This window comes from Chiloscyllium punctatum, chromosome 1 (assembly GCF_047496795.1).
Source record: "Chiloscyllium punctatum isolate Juve2018m chromosome 1, sChiPun1.3, whole genome shotgun sequence".
Taxonomy (NCBI): domain Eukaryota; kingdom Metazoa; phylum Chordata; class Chondrichthyes; order Orectolobiformes; family Hemiscylliidae; genus Chiloscyllium; species Chiloscyllium punctatum.
The window spans coordinates 24,269,404-24,290,029 of NC_092739.1; the positions used below are offsets into that span (position 1 = coordinate 24,269,404).

The 20,626-nt window shown below is 42.6% G+C and overlaps 2 protein-coding genes and 1 long non-coding RNA gene across 3 annotated transcripts in view; all 3 read left to right on the forward strand.

Moving 5' to 3' along the window:
- Positions 1-10,614, forward strand: part of otop1 (otopetrin 1) — a 29,066-nt gene extending 18,452 nt beyond the window's left edge. The window contains exons 6-7 of the mRNA XM_072580615.1: positions 3,246-4,162; positions 8,938-10,614. Coding sequence (XP_072436716.1) covers positions 3,246-4,162; positions 8,938-9,108 — 1,088 coding nt within the window. The 3' untranslated portion in view covers positions 9,109-10,614. The remainder of the gene's footprint in view (positions 1-3,245; positions 4,163-8,937) is intronic.
- A 2,554-nt stretch (positions 10,615-13,168) lies between these two features.
- Positions 13,169-20,282, forward strand: LOC140482206 (uncharacterized). The gene is made up of 2 exons (XR_011961690.1): positions 13,169-13,279; positions 17,841-20,282. It is a non-coding gene; the product is annotated as an uncharacterized lncRNA (long non-coding RNA).
- On the forward strand, positions 15,708-20,282 carry drd5a (dopamine receptor D5a). The gene has a single exon (XM_072579189.1). The coding sequence runs from the start codon at positions 15,877-15,879 to the stop codon at positions 17,170-17,172; it is 1,296 nt and encodes a 431-aa protein (XP_072435290.1). The 5' UTR covers positions 15,708-15,876; the 3' UTR covers positions 17,173-20,282.
- Positions 20,283-20,626: the final 344 nt, after the last annotated feature.

A 20,626-nucleotide genomic window follows, 5' to 3' on the forward strand; every position in this document is an offset into this window, starting at 1 on the left:
TTTGATGACTCATGTCAGTTTCATTGTCAATAGTTATACTAGTACATTCTGGTTGATCACTAAGTGATATAGTGTGGAGGGATTATTTGGTGCTGCTGAGATAGAAGGAAAATATAACAGACTTTCACTAAAGAAAGCTATTATAATGTATTGTGTTTAATATCTCTTCTATTTGGTAATGAAGGAGTGATCTGAACACTAGTACTTCCAAATATACGTGTTGGACTATAACCTGGTGTTGAGTGATTTTTAACTTTGTCCAACACCAGTACCTCCACATCTTATAATTACAAAGATTATGGTGTAATAAGTATGGGACTACCTTGCTTCCAATGGTTACAGGCCCAGATGATGAACTGTGTGCATAAACTGGCAATTAATATAGCTAGAAAAATAATAGCTCATTAGTAATGGGTGCTCACCATTACCAATGCAGAAAATAAAATCCAACATTTTGCAACCAAATTCTCCCACATTGCTGGATGATTTGCATTGCTCCAAAATTAACTCTGACAAAACCAAACGTACTACCTTCTAAGCTCCCCAGTAAAGTTATTTTTGACCATGAAATTGTTGAATTTGCAATAATTTACATTATGTTATGAAATAACTTGGCTGCAGCCATTTAGAGCTCATCACACTTTGATGTTGTTAATAGTCTACATTGTAATTTAGCTTGCAGGGTCAGAAAGGGAACACTGAAGCTGTTTTGACACCATTCAGGCAGTAGCGAATAGTAACTGAAATTTTTATTTTAATCTTTTTATTGTCTTAGCAATATTTTGTTTAATACCCATCCAGCCATCCACACTCTTATCAGTTTCAGGAGGCAATACATTTCCCACAGGAAATATAAAGCTGCCTCAATACAATTGGATAGATTTCATTCAGAAAATGATTCAAATGGGATATTAGATTAGATTAGATTAGATTAGATTAGATTAGATTAGATTAGATTAGATTACTTACAGTGTGGAAACAGGCCCTTCGACCCAACAAGTCCACACCGCCCCGCCGAAGCGCAACCCACCCATACCCCTACATCTACCCCTTACCTAACACTACGGGCAATTTAGCATGGCCAATTCACCTGACCTGCACATCTTTAATAATTTAAGACATAATATAATCAGTGTAGCATAATTTGAAAGTAATAAAATGACTTTGGATTATATTCCCATTGCTGCCCATCACTGAGGAATTCTTTGCTTCAGTTCTGGATCTGTTGTCAATGAAATTGTCCACAACTACATGTATTACCCTGTATCATGCAAACAGCAGGATATTAGAAGGCAAACTGAAATATTTCTGTATTCATGTCAAAGTGATGATAATGGCACAGTGATTGAGTGGTTCACTGTTTCAAACAGCCTCTACCATAAAGCAGCAAATACATTGCGCGGCCCTCCACGTTCACTTAGTCATGAACAGTTCCAATTCGAAATCCAATTATAATTATCCACAGGATAATACCATTGCAAGAAGTGTTAACTAAATAGATTCCTTGCAGAGGGATACTGTAATGATTGAAGTTATTTAAATTAGATTCCATAATACTTTAATATGGGTTTCTTCACAAAATTGTTTTGGAATGCAGTGTAGTGATGTTACTAGTTCAATAACCTCTTACAGCAACATAGCGTACAATTTTCAGATCTACTTGGGGGAAGGCCCAGTTTAGATAGTCTTGAAGTTTCAAGTCAGGTGTATGCTAACAACAAACTAGGAACCTGTTGTGGTTCTGTTCACCGAGCTGGGAATTTGTGTTGCAGACATTTCGTCCCCTGTCTCGGTGACATCCTCAGTGCTTGGGAGCCTTCTGTGAAGCGTTTCTGTGATGTTTCCTCTGGCATTTATAGTGGTTTGTCTCTGCCACTTCCAGTTGTCAGTTCCAGCTGTCCGCTGCAGTGGCCAGTATATTGGGTCCAGGTCGATGTGTTTGTTGATAGAATCTATGGATGAGTACCATGCCTCTAGGAATTCCCTGGCTGTTCTCTGTTTGGCTTGTCCTATAATAGTAGTGTTGTCCCAGTCGAACTCATGTTGCTTGTCATCTGCATGTGTAGCTACTAAGAATAACTGGTCATGCTGTTTGGTGGCTAGTTGGTGTTCATGCTGTTTGGTGGCTAGTTGGTGTTCATGGATACCGATGATTAGCTGTCTTCCTGTTTGTCCTATGTAGTGTTTTGCGCAGTCCTTGCATGGGATTTTGTACACTACGTTGGTTTTGCTCATGCTGGGTATCGGGTCCTTTGTCCTGGTGAGTTGTTGTCTGAGAGTGGCTGTTGGTTTGTGTGCTGTTATGAGTCCTCTTGGTCGTAGCAATCCAACACACACAAAAGAAGTTGCATCAAGACACTGTTCAAAAGGGCCACAACACACTGCAGCACACCAGAACTGCAAAAAGAGGAAGAAGAACACCTCTACAATGTATTCACCAAAAACGGATACCCCCGTAATTTCATCAACAATTGCCTAAGGGAATGACAATGGAATGAGGACATGCCACAACCCAAAGGACTAGCCACGTTACCATACTTCAAGAACATTTCTGAACTTACAGCCAGACTACTACAATCACTAGGACTTCATAACAGCACACAAACCAACAGCCACTCTCAGACAACTCACCAGGACCCGATACCCAGCATGAGCAAAACCAACGTAGTGTACAAAATCCCATGCAAGGACTGCACAAAACACTACAAGGACAAACAGGAAGACAGCTAACCATCCGTATCCATGAACACCAACTAGCCACCTGCACGACCAGCTATCCTTAGTACCCACACATGCAGATGACAAGCAACATGAGTTTGACTGGGACAACACTACTATTATAGGACAAGCCAAACAGAGAACAGCCAGGGAATTCGTAGAGGCATGGCACTCATCCATAGATTCTATCAACAAACACAGACCTGGACCCAATATACCGGCCACTGCAGCGGGACAGCTGGAACTGACAACCGGAAGCGGCAGAGACAAACCACTATAAATGCCGGAGGAAACATCACAGAAGCGCTTCACAGGAGGCTCCCAAGCACCGAGGATGTCACCGAGACAGGGGACGAAACGTCTGCAACACAAATTCCCAGCTCGGCCAACAGAACCACAACAACGAGCACCCGAGCTACAAATCTTCTCACAAACTTTGAAAACTAGGAACACGCAACGGGAATGAAAACCAACTAAGATCTTGTTGGATAACAATGTGTGCAATGTTTTAATCTCTTTCGTTGCAGAAAAGGCTGGACCAAACTGCAGCTGTACTATACATGTATGCGCTGCTTTCTACAAAGCCTCCTATTACATGTACCCTTTCAGCATTGAGTATCACGTTTTGGCCTCTGCTATGCTCTACATCATGTGGAAGAATGTCGGTAGAAAGCTGGAACACCGCAGCCCTCAAAAACTGGTGTTTAAGACACGCCCCAATATTTTGCCAGGACCAGTTCTGGGAGCTGCCGTCTTCGCAACTACAATAGGAATTCTTGTTGTGTACAGCCTGCAGGCGGGCCATTCAAAAGATCACCGACTATCTGCTGTGACTATGTTTTATTTGTACAGTATGATAGTGCTTGGCTTAATGTCTGCAGCATCTACAACCGGCCTGGTCATTTATAGGATAGACAAAAGGTCAATGGATTATTCCAAAAATCCCACGCGAAAGCTGGATGGCCAGCTTCTGGCCAGTACGGCGTGTGCCTCCTGGCTGCTATCCTGGTGCTCTGTGCTGGCGGCGGTTTCTGCACAAAGCCGTCCGCATTCCACATGGCTCAGTTTACCGCTTTCCACTTTGGCTATCGTTGAGAAATCTGTGCAGAACATGTTCATCGTTGAATCGCTCCATCGCAAGCAGGATGACGGTGAAGAGGAAGCAGGAAGACTCAAGGGGACCAGTGACCGTCCTGGGACATCACCCCCACGATGTGGCATTGTCAACAAAACGTTGGAGGGAGTAGAGCGACAGCTGTGTTGCGCGGCTGCTCCTCCACAATCTCCAGAAGACCGAAGCAGCTCGGTGTGCAGCGAGCAGTTACCATCACCCCGAGCTGCCGGCTCCTTTCCTCCAGCCAGCTTCAGGCAGACGGGAAATCTGCACAAAACCAGAGTGATATTGAAGAACATCGCCGCGTTTCTGTTCTTGTGCAATATTTCGGTAAGACAGGTGATGAAACAATTTTCTTTAAAGAAAAGATGTCTTCCAGCATTCATTCACAAAGTAGTGTTTGTTTAAAAGATCCTCGGGAAATGTTGCCAAAATCAAGTTCAGAAGATGAGTAGGAGAATTTAAAAGTAAATCATAGATTAATGATAATTTTTTTTGATCAAGCTTTTCAGACGTGGGACTTGAACTCGAATACTATCATTGCTCCATGTGACCCCCTTGAATATACAAAAAAATCCACAAAACGTAAATGGAAATTAGTCATCCAGGTGGAATATTAGATAAATTGAATAGGAATAAATGTTTAAAAGAAAACCTTTAAGGGGGAAGGACGAACTACCAAATGAGGGAAGTGCAAAAGGATTATTCAAATGAATGTACCAAAAGAAGACTAAAGATAATGTTAGAGAGTGATTTCGGTAACATAATACTGATAGAACATAGAACATAGAACAATACAGCACAGAACAGGCCCTTCGGCCCACGATGTTATAAAATATTTAAAGTCAGAACTGCCATAAAGAGATAAGTGAAATTGAGAAACTTAATACTTAAGTACTGAATAGTGGATGGAACATGCAGTTCTACCACAAAAAGAGCCACCAAAAGAGGCGCTTTTGTACGCCTCGGAAATTCCCATTTCGTATCCCTGCGATGTCTCTTACACCTTGCAGGCGGCGCTATGATCGGACTCCTATATAAGATTAGATTAGATTCCCCACAGTCCAACAAGTCCACACTGACCCTCCGAAGAGTAACCCACCCAGATCCATTTCCCTCTGACTAATGCACTTAACACTATGGGCAACTTAACATGGCCAGTTCACCTGACCTGCACATCTTTGGACTGAGGGAGGAAACCGGATCACCGGAGGAAACACGCGCAAACACAGGGAGAAAAACTTGCACATTTCTTTCACATCCCAGAAACAGACTGCAGAACCAATGTTTACTAAGAAATGAAGGTACCTCGTGAATAATAAAATAGGGATATCTAGTAAGAAGTAAAAAACGTCCCTTTCAAACTTTGTTTTGGAACCTCTTTACTGTTTCAAAAGTTATGCCTTTTTCTTACTTTTTATTTAAATAATAAATCATGATATTAGGTAAACCCGCTAGCAGCGGAATCTCTTCGAAGAAAAGGCATCACTTTGTCCTTGAAAATTGGCGACAGCTTTGCCACACACTTCTCCAATCCCTTGTGGTAGCTTCCCTCCAGCAAATGGAGCACATTTCAGGTCAATCATAATACAGAAATACCTTTGAATATTATGAGAGTGTTACAAACAAAGTAAACATTTAAAGAATATCAAAAGATTAGTAAAACTGTAATTCTGAAACTGGATGTAGTTAAATCATTAAACAAATGTAGATCATGTTCTATGTACCTACACACAAACCAAATTTTCCTGTTGCCACGATAGTTGATTAGGGTCTAATATCAATGTTTACAATCGTATGTTATACTACGTCTCCATCTCCCTGCCAATGTTGCTGTGCCGAAGTCATATCTAAGCAACAGGCTCTGACCTCGAAGTAACATTACCATCGAAATTTTTTTTCTAAATTTGTCCCTATCTTGCAACTTCAAAATCTTCAGAACCATTGACTGACTACAGGAAATATCATTGACAGTTAATAGTTCGCGTTCAATAAACCACTTTGAATTACAAAATATTCATCACTTAAGATAGATAAAAGACTTGTAAAAATGTGAACTAAGAGCTATTAAAACGTTTGAATAGACACAGTAAAGCTGTTTAGAAATCTCAAGAACCCTAAATAAACTTGTTCATTATATCGGTAACGCGTGTATTCGATTAGGTAGAACAGTATTTACTTGGCTTCATTTTCCTTGTCATCGTAACCAGAAATTGTCTTCACTGGCTTTCTTTTTGCACTCCCTCTCAGTTAGTCCTGATATCTGAGAAGAATCAAAATTTAGCTATCTCATGTTCTCTCTCTATCTGTCATTACGGTTTTTAACGATGGTACTTCGAACTGGTTATTGATGAGTTGAGCATTGCATCCCGTTCTTATGAGGGCATCCTTCAACACATTCAGGTGTCCAGTGCGTTCCTCCTCATCGAAACAGATCCTTGTACGCTTAAGGCTTTCTCTCACACATACATATATATAAATCTATGGGGCGAACTTGCATTTGCACATACATTCTATTTTGTTCAAAAAGGACACCATTTGTAGTCAGTCGACGTGGCTTTTTTTTAAATTTCTGCTTTAGAAATAAAACCTGACTGACTCCAGGTTAAGATATACACCTCACGCCTAAAATTCATTGTCTGACCTGAGATGTCTCCTCTTTTATACTGATAAAACCTTAAGTTATCTTGGGGCAGTGACTTGAGAGAAATTCTGGGATTTGCATATTAAATAATCGAAATCCACACCTCCGTTCTAACTGATTAAGGACTTAACAGCCATCTTAGGTGTGTTCAATCCGTTCGCATCATCTTTTACTCTGTGCAAGTCTCCCTCTCTCACTCGCAGTAAGGCTCCAAAATCTTGTGTTTTCAAATAAACCTGTTGGACTATAAACTGATATCCTGTGATTTTTGACCATGTCCACTAGTGGAAACATCTTCTCAACATCTCGCCCTGAGGTCAAGTCCCGTTAGAATTTTGTATATTCGACATTGGCCTCTACCTTACCATCCCAGCTCTCAGCTAAAAATCACACAACGCCACATTATAGTCCAACAGGTTTATTTGGAAACATAGCTTTCGAAGCGCTATTCCTTCATCAGATGTGGAGCAGGATCATGAGACACAGAATTTATAACAAAAGATTATTTATAGCAAATCGTTTGCTATAAATTCTGTGTCTTATGATCTTGCTCTACAGCTATCTGAAGGATCAGCGCTCCGAAAGCTAGTGCTTCCAAATAAACCTGTTGGACTATAACCTAGCGTTGCACGATTTTTAACTTTGTCCACCCCAGTCCAACAGACACCTCCGCATCATGGATCCCATCTCTCAAGGTCTCAAAATTAGACTGTCGTCCGACACTCGGTACGAGATAAAAATACATTTTCTCCAATTAAATATTTGGAATATTGGAGCTTTTCTTTTTGTCCCTAGCACACTCCTTAGTCACTGACACTTTCTCCCTGGCAACTATCAAAGGCTGCCACCAAGATAACGTATTTCTACTTCTGTAACGTTGCCTAGTTCCAGCCGATTCAGGAGAAAGTGACGACTGCAGATCAGCGTCAAAAAGTATGGCGTTGGAAAAGCACAGCTAGTCAGACAGCACCTGAAGAGCAGGAGAGTTGATGATTTGAGCATAAGCTCATCATCAGGAATGTGGAGGTGAAGATGATGAAGAGCTTATGCTTGAAACATCGACTCTCCTACTCCTGGGATGCTGCCTGAGCGCCTGTGCTTTTCCAGCACCACACTTTTTGACTCCACCCCGATTCAGCTCAACTTCTCCTGAAATTCATATTCATGCCTTTCTTACCTCGAGACTTGACTATTCTCACATGCTTGGCCAGCCTCTCTCATTCTCTGCTCCATAAACTTAAGTATATCTCCAAACTTCTGCTGTTTGTTTTCAAACTGATGCCTTTTATTCATCATCCCTGTGCTCACTGATCTCCCAGTTAAACAAGATTTTGAAATTCTCTTTCTTGTTTTCAAATCCCTCCATGGTCCCATGCCACCCTATTTCTGTAATCTCCTCCAGTCTCACAATTGTCCAAATATATCTGTAATTCTTTCATTCTAATCTCTTTAGTATTGCTGACTTTAGTTGTTTTGCCAGCTGTGTTTTCAGCTGCCTGGGTATTAAGTTTGTTCCATAAACCTCTTTGCCTCTGCATCATGCTTTCCTGCTATAATAAATTATAACTTATTGCTTTGACCAGAATTTTAGTCATCTCTTATGCAATAGTGCCATATGTTTACTTTATAATGCACCTATGAGCTGCCCTAAATGAATACAATTTGTTGTTGTTAATGTTATGAATGCAAATCATGTATTTGCTAATAATTACTAATTTATGGGTAACAGTTTTTTTTTTAATTTGGAGGTTATTTGTATCAAATACAAAGGACTAAAGCTGGTTTAGCTTTAATTCAGCTGCACAACAATGCTGTACGATTCTGGCAATGTAAAGCTCAATGGAGATTTTTTAAAAAATTGTACCAATAACAATTTTGATCATTTTTACGTATTGCATGTTAGCACTGCACCAAAGACTCTTAGGTTCACGAGGTCAATTCTTGGAATGGCAGGACTATCTTACGCTGAAAGACTGGAGCGACTGGGCTTGTATACCCTTGAGTTTAGGAGATTGAGAGGGGATCTGATTGAGACATATAAGATTATTAAAGGATTGGACACTCTGGAGGCAGGAAACATGTTTCTGCTAATGGGTGAATGCCAGAGGACACAGCTTAAAAATACGGGGTAGACCATTTAGGACAGAGATGAGGAGAAACTTCTTCACCCAGAGAGTGGTGCTGTGTGGAATGCTCTGCCCCAGAGGGCAGTGGAGGCCCAGTCTCTGGATTCATTTAAGAAAGAGTTGGATAGAACTCTCAAGGATAGTGGAATCAAGGGTTATGGAGATAAGGCAGGAACAGGATACTGATTAAGGATGAACAACCATGATCATATTGAATGGTGGTGCAGGCTCGAAGGGCAGAATGACCTACTCCTGCACCTATTGTTAGTACTTATTAACTTTCAATGACATTTATTAATTAACCTGCCTCCAAATTCTTTTTTTCCTTCTTAAAGTTTTGGATACTTCCAGCTTTTGGAGCCTGGCCCCAATTTGACAATGGATTGGAAGAAAATGTTTATGGCTTTGAAGCTTGGATTTTAATTGTAAATCTTGCAATGCCTTTTGCTATTTTCTACCGCATGCATGCATCTTCAGCACTTTTTGAAGTGTTCTGTGCAATTTAACTAATGTTTAACTTGCTTTAATAAAAGGCAAATATTTGTAAGATGAACCAAATTATTTCATTTGATTTTCATGCACAATAAAAGATTTTCACTTGCTATGATCATGAATTTAAGGAAATGTATTTATCATGAATATTTATAAATGCATATTTATATTAAAGTAGTTATAGTCATATTTTCACTATGCTGAACACAAAGCCTGTGATACTGTTCCATATTATATAAGAAATGATTTAATGCTTTTTGTATAGCCCTCTGTTTGTAGAGAACATTTGTATAGCCCTTTCTATATATGTATATGGTTGTATCCTATAATGTTACACAATACTGTTTCAGTTAGTTTACCATCAGCACACAATAATTGTATCAATTGTGTCTCAGCCTTAACCAGTCAATATTTTCATTGTGATCATATCATGGCAGAAAACTGGGTGGGAGAGTGTGCTGAATGGAAGATACAGAAATGCATTGGTGAGATTTGGAAAGGTTCAGTGAGTAGGCAAATGCATTGCAGATGAAATATAATGTGGATAAATTTGAAGTTATCCTCTGTGGTACCAAAAAACAAGAAGCAGGTTATATTCTGAATGGTGTTAGTTCAGGAGCAGGATGTGCAACAAGACCTGGGTGTCCTTGGAAACCAGCCACTGAAAATAAGCATGCAAGAGCAGCAGGAGGTGAAGAAGGTACAGGATGTGTTGACCTTTATCATGACAGGATTCAAACACACGAGAATACATGTCTTTCTGCAATTGGATAGGGCTTTGGTGACAGCACACCAAGTGTTGTGTTCAGTTTTGGTCTTCTTGTCTGAGGAAGGATGTTCCGCAATGGAGGGAGGTCAACAAAGATTGACCACACTGATTCCTGGAATGGCAGAACTGACGATGGAAAGACTGGATTGATTGGGATTATATTTACTAGAATTTAGAAGAATGAAGGGAGAATCTCACAAAAATACCCATAAATTATTAACAGGGCTGAATAGGGCAAACGTAAGAGAGTGTACCTGATGATTGGTGGGTTAGAGCCAGAGGTAATAGCCAAAGGATACACAATAGGCTCGTTAGGACTGAGATAAGGATAAATTTATTCATCTAGAATAGCGAATCTATGCAGTTCCCTGCCACAGTAAGTTGTTCAGGTCAAGATGTTAAATGTTTTCAAAAACAAGCTATAGTGCTTACAGCTGAAAGGACCAAAGGGTATATGGAAAAAGCGGAAACAAACTAATGAGTTGGATGATGGCAGAGCACGGAACGGCCAAATGGTCTGCTCATGCTATTTTTATGTTGCTATCCAGGTCTTTGTAAAGTTCATAGAGATTCCCATACCATGTGGGATATGGAAACTGACAGATGATAAATATTATTAACGCTGTGATATACGCAAACGACTCGCATTTTAAAAGCCAGTTTCATGTTTTTTGTTAATATTTTCAGTTTTGGAATACATTTCACGTATGCAATAAATATGGTTTCTATATTTCATATATATTGTTTTCAATTAAAGCATCTGTTGACAATGAAACTGAGAAAGAGAATTTCTTGCCTCTGTGCTGCTGTACATAACGATTGTAATCTCCTTAGCTGATTGCAACCGGCAGATTTTTTTATTCCCCCGAAGTCTCAATGGCCAAAAGGGACGCCGATTTTGTGCAGCTTGTTTTTAAAACGCGATTAGTGTTGGAGATGGTTAAAACTGCTTTTGCGTCGAGATTAAAAACAAGTTAATCTCAGTAGAAGTGCCATTCCTCTTACATGACTGTTTTTGCTGTTCGTATTTTACCTTGGGAGTACATCCCTTCTCTGTTAACCGGGTCTTTTTCAAATTAGAGGAATCAAAGACCGTTTCTACTGAAGGCAGTCAAAATGGAGCTTAGTTTATCATCTAAACCTTATGTTGCAAGCGGATGAAGACGAGCAGAGATTTATGATGAAAATGAAAGCAGTTTTTCTTTAACTCCACATGATTTCTTCTCCCTTCATAGTGAATGCACAAACAGCACTAAAATTCGTCAATGCCACTTAATTCTGCAGATTACAGACAGCACGCGTTACAGACTCTTTGACACGTGCAGTTCAATTGCTGCTATTTACATCGGATAGCGGCTTAACCCATGTTATAAAGTTTAAGAGAAAACCAGCTACCTTGTGCAGGCAAACTCTATTTTAAACTCTGCAACTAGTTTGATAATCTCGTTTTATTTTGAACTCCAGCGTTTGTGAGTCAGCCACAATTTAGTGGGTTGCAGCTGGCATTTCAAAGACACTCGATTGATTTCTATTCTAGGGCTTCAGCAGCACCAATCTAGGTTAATATTGCAATGAATTATTGAGAGAGTACTGCACTGTCAAGGGGCGCCATCGCTCTGATGACACGCTAGTCTAGGGTCCCACCTGAGGTGGGTGTAAAAGTTCCAGGTCACTCGAAGAAAAAGCAATGAAGTTAATCCCAATGTCTTGTCTATCTTAAGTTATCCCTCAACGTCACAAAACTAGTTGATCAGGTCACATCGCTACTTGTGGGAGCTTATTGCACACAAATCGGCTGCTACATTTCCTACAAAAGTAACACTCCTTTTTTCTTTAAACAAGTGGCTGTAAGACACTGTGAATCATGTGGTCATGATATAAACTAGAAATATAATTAATTCTATCCTCTAAACTTGAACTCCTAGTTTGAGTCATTTTTTCTTCTTGTACTTGGTCATCTCAAGTTTCCAAGCTGCTAACTGTGTGAAGGTGATCCTGGAATCAGTAATGACTAGAAACCAGTGAATGAACTGCATAACTACTAAGCCACACCATTACGCCCAATCACTCAGCGAAGGTGTGGCAAGGATATGGATGGTCACACTGAACAATTTGATGGTGCTTATGCCTGTGGAGTGTGACCGTGTATTACTCCCATGGACTCCATCTGTTGAGGATTGCGCTGTCATTGATGATCCAGACGTAAGGTGAACACATTCTCAGAATGAGAAATAGCAGTGGGGAATAATGGGTGATGCTGGATATATTGGTGCTGCTCACACTCGCTGGATTATGACTGTCATAGTACATGTGTCTTCTAAAGGCTGCAATCACTGTCCCATACCCAACCAACCCCAAATGTATTGCAACATCAGCATGTCACTGAAGTTATGACAAACATTATCTTCTTCTCCTCTGACAACTGAGTGAAGCTGTCCCTAAGTAGCGCATGAATTTCCATCTCAAATCTGTCATCTACAATCTTCCAGTCCCAGCATATTTGTGCAACCCCCTAGCTTTGGTTTCTTTACCTGATAGTGTTACACCCACATTGGGAATTGTTGATGGTCAGTGGCAAGGCTACCTTATTCTGTGTTTAACCCATACAGTATTATATTCTGATAGCACAGTGAAGAGGAAGCCTCACTCTATATCTAACTTGGATCCTTAGCAGCAGCTAATGACAATTTACCAGGGAGTGTACAGAATAAAGCTCCAAACTGTCCCATCAAATACTGCCCATAACAGGTACAGCATGGGTTATATGCATTAAAAAGAGTTGGCAGGTCTTTTTTTTATTTTTCTCATCTGAACAATGAGATTGTTACCTCTACGTCAATAAAAGCTGTGATCCACATCATCAGTTACTTCATCCTGATTCACAATTATGCTTTCTAATAGCATTCTCAAAACCAATTCAAAATTTTGAAAATCCCTATTTGGTTCTTCCTTCAGCTAATGTACAACTATTGGGGCGTTTCTTTATTACTATAATATCTCCTTTTTGCCTTCATTCCGTTCAGTCTTTGTCCCACTTCTTCTAGATCATATTTAATCTCATGTTCGGGTTTAGTGCTATGCATTATTACGTCACGTTTTGATAGAAATTCCGACTACACTTAGACGTTAAATGTTCCTTTTGGTTTCCTTAGGTCGGTCTAAATCTAAGACTTAAGAAGCTGTTAAAACAAATTCGAACTCCATCGGTTCAGTTAGGCTCAAGAAACGTTGACCTGTTTTCCCGTTAGAGTGCACTGGGTGGCGATCGCCTGCTTCCACGCGGTTTTCATTCAGTCCATCATAGCGGAACAAACTCGCAGCAGCCGCATAGCCACAAACGTCGCTGGTTAAATGTTGTTAGCGGATCCCTTTATGGCGAAGTCGGATGCTAAAATAAAATCCACTGAGACGACAAGGTGAGCCTCATCGAATAGTCCGACGCCTATATTGAATACTCACTTAATGTTACTGTTAATTACTAGGAGGGAGGGCTATCTTGACGAATTGACATCGGGAACAAATAATCAGTAATGAGTCATCTGCCTAAAGGCAATTCATTCTTTTCATTTTGAGCTTTGGCACTTTTTACCTACTGTTTTCCATTCTTAAGGGTCAAGTGAGAGACAGATCCCAAGTTTACCTCGGCTGGAATAGGAATCACAACCACATTTATCGGCATTATTTGGAATCACACACGAGCCATCTGAGCCAAATGGCCCATCCAAAGAGACATCCTGTTATAATTTCTTGATGATTATCTAAATCAAACATTGACAGGTTACAAAGAACAACACATTTAGTCCATTCTATGCCAATGAAGCCTGAAAAGTGGAATAGAAATGGTAGAAATAGTCAGTGGGTGGAGCAGCATCTGCGGAGAGATTCAAAATGAACACTTTGGATGGATGGTCATTCATCACAATTACAAAATTCTTGAGCTACAACTGGTTTAATAACGTACAAGGCAGGGAAAGGGAACAAAAAGCAAGGTATGTGATAGAGTGAAAAGGAAGAGGGATCAAATGGTGAAATAAAAGGTGATGGCAAAAATGTAGGAATGGCCACTTGACCCATCATAGCTGATTTTTGCTCAGCACGGACATCCAGCTTAATCCCACTTTCCTGCTTGGTTCATACCTCCTTACGTTACTGTGCTGCAAGTGTCTTATACAAGTATTTTTAAACACCATGAGGATTTCAGCCTCAACCAACTTTTAATGGGGGATTTCCAGACCCCCACAATCCACTGGCTCAGAACAATTCTCCCCAGCTTCCCTCAAATTCTTCTACCAATTTCCCCAAATCTATATTATCTGATTAGTGATCTCCCCCTGCAGTGGAGAATCAGGTCTTCCTATCCACTCTGTCCAAGTCTTTTATAATTTTACACACCACGATTAAGTGTCCCACCCAGATCCTCTGCTCCCAAGAATAATTTGCCCAATTTATCCTGATCCTAATAATGATATATATATATAATAGTGATGAGATACCATAAGTAAACAAATATGGTTCCAGCGGAAGTGGCAATGGCATTAGCTGAACAATGGCATAGCAATCACTACCAGTAAAGCGAGAGATGGGTCCCATTGGCAGGAGATTCAGGTAAGCCCTGTGTCTAATGTGGCTATGATGGGCGTGTGTCCTCCTGTAGAAGTCGGACCTCGGTGCTACGAAGCTGCGATGAACGTATCCAATAACTCTGACAGACTCAAAAACAGAGAAACCTGGGGTAATTCATCAGGCCTGGCAGCATATGTAGCGCGTTAAAAACATGTTTCGAGTCCAGCTACTCTTGGTCAGACCTGCTGATTTTCTCCAGCACTTTCCGTTTTGCACCGCAGTTTTTTGTTTCGTATTACATTCGACAGTCTGTTTTTCGTCGTTCATTCCGAATATAGGAAATATACATTGCAGTGACCCGAAACCTACGGGGCTGTTAAGAGCGGTAGCACCCGAGTGCTTCAGCTCTCATTAAACTCTGCACAAATTCGTCAACTGGAGACTTCGGCCAAGAAAACACAACTCTTGCCGATTTGCAAGTGGAATTCCGATCCGCTGCAGTGGCACTTTCCAAATTCCGCTGCAATTACTCCAGGACCGCTTTCCCTTTAGATGACCAAATAACATAGGAGTAATGGAAAGGAGGATGGGTGGGGAAACGCATGGCACCACACACACACACACTATTCAGGGCGTGTGGAGTCCAGATTTCGTTATTTGGGGTATCTGCGTGTCAGCCTTGAGCCTCCGTGTGACGCTCTGTGGGGGTGAGTGCAGAACGCCACAGAAATCCTCACTTCAGAGCAGTAACCTGCGGTGAACAGTCAGGACCGACCGCGGCTCTTCGCTCTGACACAGGGAAAGGGGGGGTCCGGCTCTTCTGACCCTGCCCGAGCGCGTCCAGAAGCCGGGAGTACGCACCGCCGAGAGAGACGGAGCTCTCCAAAGCACTCAGGGATGCGAGGACAGATCATTGCTGCGAAAAGCGAGAGGAGCCTCGAACACTTGTCGGAGGAGGAGGAGGGAAATGTAGGTTTTTTTTCCCCTCCCCACCGGGTGGAAATGAGTTGATTTTCCAGGCGCCGAATGGGATTGAACTCTGAGCGTCTCGGTTGGTAAACACTATTTTCCAGCGGGGAGTCAAATTCCGACGCTTTCCACCGCCCAGCCCGTGCCGACACCGGCGGAAGCAGCCAGCTCCCGTCGCGGGAAGCAGGGGCCAGCGCCGTGTCGGCGGGGAGTCGCCGCCGCCAGCGGCCGCGCCGTGTCTGGGCTGGTACTGAGCGGCTTCGGGGTGTGTGAGCGCGAGGAGGGGGGGGGGGGGGGGCGGTGTCGGTTCCATGCGGCCAGCAGGAGGTGGAGGAGGCCGGCCCGCACTCGCACCGTGGCGGCCATGTCACGAGGAGCCGGGCGGGAGAAGCCGAGGCTTTAGAAGCCGGGGTCAAGGTCAGGTCAGGTCGGGTCAGGCGGGAAAAGGCAGAGACGGGGGTGGGGCGTGCCCGGGGCTAGCATGAGGAACGGGAGCCTGTGGAAGGGCCCGGCGGGGGACAGGGAGCTGGCCGGCCGCGTGCTGACCGGCGCCTTGCTGTCCGCCCTCATCCTCTTTACGTTGCTGGGCAACGCGCTGGTGTGCGCCGCCGTGCTGCGCTACCAGCACCTGCGCGCCAAAGTCACCAATCTGTTCGTCGTGTCGCTCGCGCTGTCCGACCTGCTGCTCGCGCTGCTCGTCATGCCGTGGAAAGCGGCGGCCGAGGTGGCGTCCGGCTGGCCGTTCGGCCCCTTCTGCAAGGTCTGGCTGGCGTTCGACATCATGTGCTCGACCGCATCCATCCTCAACCTGTGCGTCATCAGCGTGGACCGTTACTGGGCGATCGCGAGCCCGTTCCGCTACGAGCGCCGCATGAGCCGCCGCCTGGCGCTGCTGGTGGTCGCCCTGACCTGGGCGCTCGCCGTGCTCGTCTCCTTCGTGCCCGTGCAGCTCGACTGGCATACCGCCCCGGCCGCCCGCAGCAGCGGCAACGGAGCCCCCAGGCCCCGACCGCCCGCGGACTGTGACTCCAGCCTGAACCGGGCGTACGCCATCTCGTCGTCGCTCATTAGCTTCTACATCCCGGTGGCCATCATGTTGGTCACCTACGGCCGCATCTACCGGATCGCCCGCGTCCAGATCCGCCGCATCGCCTCGCTCGAGAGGGCGGCGCAGCACGCCCGCAGCTGCCGCCTGGACTGTCAGGAGCAGCACCGCTCGCTGCAGAGCTCCTTCTACAAGGAGACCAAGGTGCTCAAGACCCTCTCGGTCATCATGGGCGTCTTCGTCTGCTGCTGGCTGCCCTTCTTCGTCCTCAACTGCCTGGTGCCGTTCTGCGACCGCCGCTCGCCCTCCCCGCCGTGCGTCAGCGAGACCACCTTCGACGTCTTCGTCTGGTTCGGCTGGGCCAACTCGGCCCTCAACCCGGTGGTGTACGCCTTCAACGCCGAGTTCCGCCAGGCCTTCTGGGGCCTGCTGGGCCGCAGGCGGTGGTGCTGCGCGCCAACCGCCGGCCGCGTGCACAGCGCCAACGTCAGCAACGAGCTGGTCTCCTACCACCAGGAGACGGCGCTGCAGCGGGAGGTCGCCAGCGCCTGCGCCGTCCCCATCCCCAACGCGGTGCAGCGAGCGGCCGCCGCCTTCGACAGCGTGTCGCAGATTTCTGCCGCCAACGACGACGACGAGGAGGAGGAGGAGGAGCCGGCCAGCGAATCTGCCGACGAGCTGGACCTGTCCTTCGGCAAGATCACGCCGTCCACCCCGAACGGGGTGCACTGACCACTCCGCCCAGATCACTGGGGCCGCAGCAGATTAGATCCACTCGGTTGGGGGACCTCCCTCCCTCCCCCAAGGACAGAGTCCGTGGGTTTCAGTGACCAGCCGCCCGTGGGCAAAGCATCGACGAACCATCTGCGTATATAAATATATAAAGGAGGCAGATGTTTTCGCACTGTGAGAAAGTAAGAGTGCAAAATGGCTTTTCACACCCTGCCCTGTTCAGTTGACAAGATCTTCTGCAATTGCATGGAATTTTTGTGTTAGCTGGGGAATCGATGTCAGGTTTTTAAAACTGTTTTGCTGGACGCATTCATCATGACTTCCAAAACAGTACAGCACTCTCGGTCCTCGGGGACACGGTACCCCAAGACTCAGCTTCCTTCTTTCTCGAGAGAAGGCAACACAATATGAAGGAACTCGATCAACTCCTCTGAAAATCAGACTTTCAGATCATTTCGGAATGATGACCAAATTATTGATGTGATCTTTTAAAGTATTTTAATGATTGCAGGTGCATTTGGACACTCAAGATAACGATTCAGATTGTAACCATATTTTTCATGACAACAGTTCACAAATTTAATTTATGTAAATAAAGTTTTCCTATAGCAACTTGGTGTAATTTGAATAATGATCAAACGTGTCTCTTTTTTCTGTTCCCGCTCAAGTACCTTGACCACGTGTTTATTGTGAATGAGACAGATCAATTGGAGATTGTTCGCACGCTGTTCAATGTGGCGGAGAGGGGAAGAAATCTGAGCCCGATCCCACCCTCAATCATCGCATGGTCGCACATTTTCCAGCTAAAAATATTGAAGAGAAATGGGCGAGGGAGCAGCAGGTTCAAAGGTGTTGAGCCCAATTGTACCGTCGGTTTTCCCAGGCTGACGCAGTGCAGATCTGGGATTGAATCACAGCTCAATGTTCTGTACAGCACGTAATGCCCAAGGACGATAAGGCACAGGTACCGGCTGCCAATGCAAACTGGCGCACCCAGGGCTTCATATGTTTTAGGGTGACATGAAAAGGTTTGTAATTATGTATTCTTAGTATGCACTGTAGTCACATTCCAAGAGAAAATATTAAGTGTTATATGTTCCCGGCACGTAACTTTTCACTGGTTACAATTACTGAGCAGAAGTCTGTTGAGAATTTGCCAATTGCTCTCCTTATACGAAAGGAGTTGGTTATTTTGCAAATCTTCTTTATCTAAACTTTTGGAGCTTTTACATACTTGCTGGGAATGACCTGTTTCATTCTTAAAATTCAGGACTACCAAAACCATTTCCCTGTTATGCCAGGGGTTACAAGAAAAAAAACAATTGTGGTCATAGAATGATGCATTGCTGAAAGACACCATTCACTTCATTATGCCAATGCTATCTCATTGGTGGAGCAATCAAAAGAGTGCCATTCTTTTCCCATAATAAGATTTTTTTTATGTTAGTAAAACAACTGTAGAACGGGGTTAGATTAGTCAATTCTATATACGAAAATCACCTGTAAAAGTTCTAGTCGCCTCTTAAATGTAGAAAATTAAAGCACATGTTTAATGATGTAATGAATATTGCATGACTCCTAGAAAATAACCAAGAACATGAACATCTTAGGAGTTACTTCTTCAAATAATTCTTAGTACAATTCTGTTCAGAGACATGCAAAGTTCCCTTTTAAGTCTTCTCCCAAGATAGAGAAATAAGTCAAGTTTTGTTCCTAACAACCAAAGCATCACAACATGCGGCACAATACTTTATAGATTTTCTTCTGAAATTGTTATAGACCGTGGTAATACCTCAGTTTGTATTGAAAACGGCTGTCATTTTAATGCCTTTAAAATAACATTTGAAGCACATCAAAGTCAATAATTATTTTTCTTTAACATTTTGTTCTGACATCCCCAATATTTACATAACTACTGAATTCCTGCACAAATGTCATTATTATACCGTTATGAACAGCTATTATAGTGCCAAACATTTCCTGTTCAAAAAGTCCTAAACTCTATAATTATCCCAATTCCAAAAATATCAAGAGTGCTATTGCTCTACTGTGTTGATGAGAATGTTCTTCCAATACCTCTTTCATTTTGAATAGGATATAAGCAAACGTTTGTCCTGTAATAGCTGTTTGCTGTCTTGTTTCTAGCTTCTAGGCTCTGTCTGTTCATTTCAATCATTTTGGTCTTGTATGTTCCATCAATTCTTTGAAAAACATTACCTCTCATCTCCCAGTTGGAGATATTCTTGCTTCTCCCAAAATCCCATTGTATTGAAAATGAACTCATTGCACCTTCCAACTCTAACAATCCGTTTTGCCAGGACTTCAAAACTTCGGAACTCTATTCTTTCTTCAGTCTTCCAATTCACTTATATCTCTAGATTTTTGAAATTCAAGCTGTTGCCACCAGATCACTAATCCTAGTTACTCCTTAACTTCACTTTTCCTCACTTCAATTTTGAGGCTGCGTCATGTTATGGACGTCACCAACACATGAGGACATTGCTGTTGCAGGTGTGCTTTATATCTCTCAAATAAGCCAGTAATAAATGAATAGGTGACAAGATTGTTAAATAGCCATAAAGCAGAGAGAGCATTTTGGAAAAAAATACCATCTAGTTTACACAGAACCTTTTCAAACAGAGGGTTTACCACATTTGGCGTAGCAAATTTAGTTTGCACTTAGCGGCAGTTGCAAAGTTTACAAATCCTGACATTACTAGTACGTGATTTCCTTTCTCAAATTGGGAAATATAGCTGTTAAACTTGAAATTGCATAGAATACAATGCAAATATGCTTAACCAATTTGTATGAAATTACTGCCATTTTAAGAGAAGTATGGTTTCTTCTTAAATAAACTAACATTACAAAGTAATTTTGTACAAGTGTGCTAAGTGTTTACATTCTAATACCACATTGTAATTTATATTATTGTGTAATAGTCTATGTATAATATCAAGTCTATGTATAATATCACAATAAGATTGAAATTGTAAAAAATAGTGATGTATCGGTTTGTATAATTCAAGAGTATTGTATGTGCCCATTGATAAAAGTCAACAATTACACTTTCTTGGCGTGCAAGGAATAATAAAAGACCTTTGACATCATGGATTTTGAATACTATTATTTTTATGCTTGGACATGCTTCTGAATTAAGTTCCTTTTTGATATTTTATGTGAAAAATGTTTCAAATTGCATCAAACCCATTTTACAGCAAGCAGTAATGGAGAAGAAATCATCATACAACAAAAAATTCACATTAGTAATCTTCCAGTTCATAATCAGAGACATTTGATTTATTGAGCATTTCCATTTCCATCATTTGCAGTCATGAATGTAGACCAAAGATTAAATCTTTCTGCGTCTCTAAATCCCTTTCCTCCTTTATGACATACCTTAAAACCTACTGCTTTAAAAAAAATTTCTTCATTTGGTTTAATAATTCTAGGCAT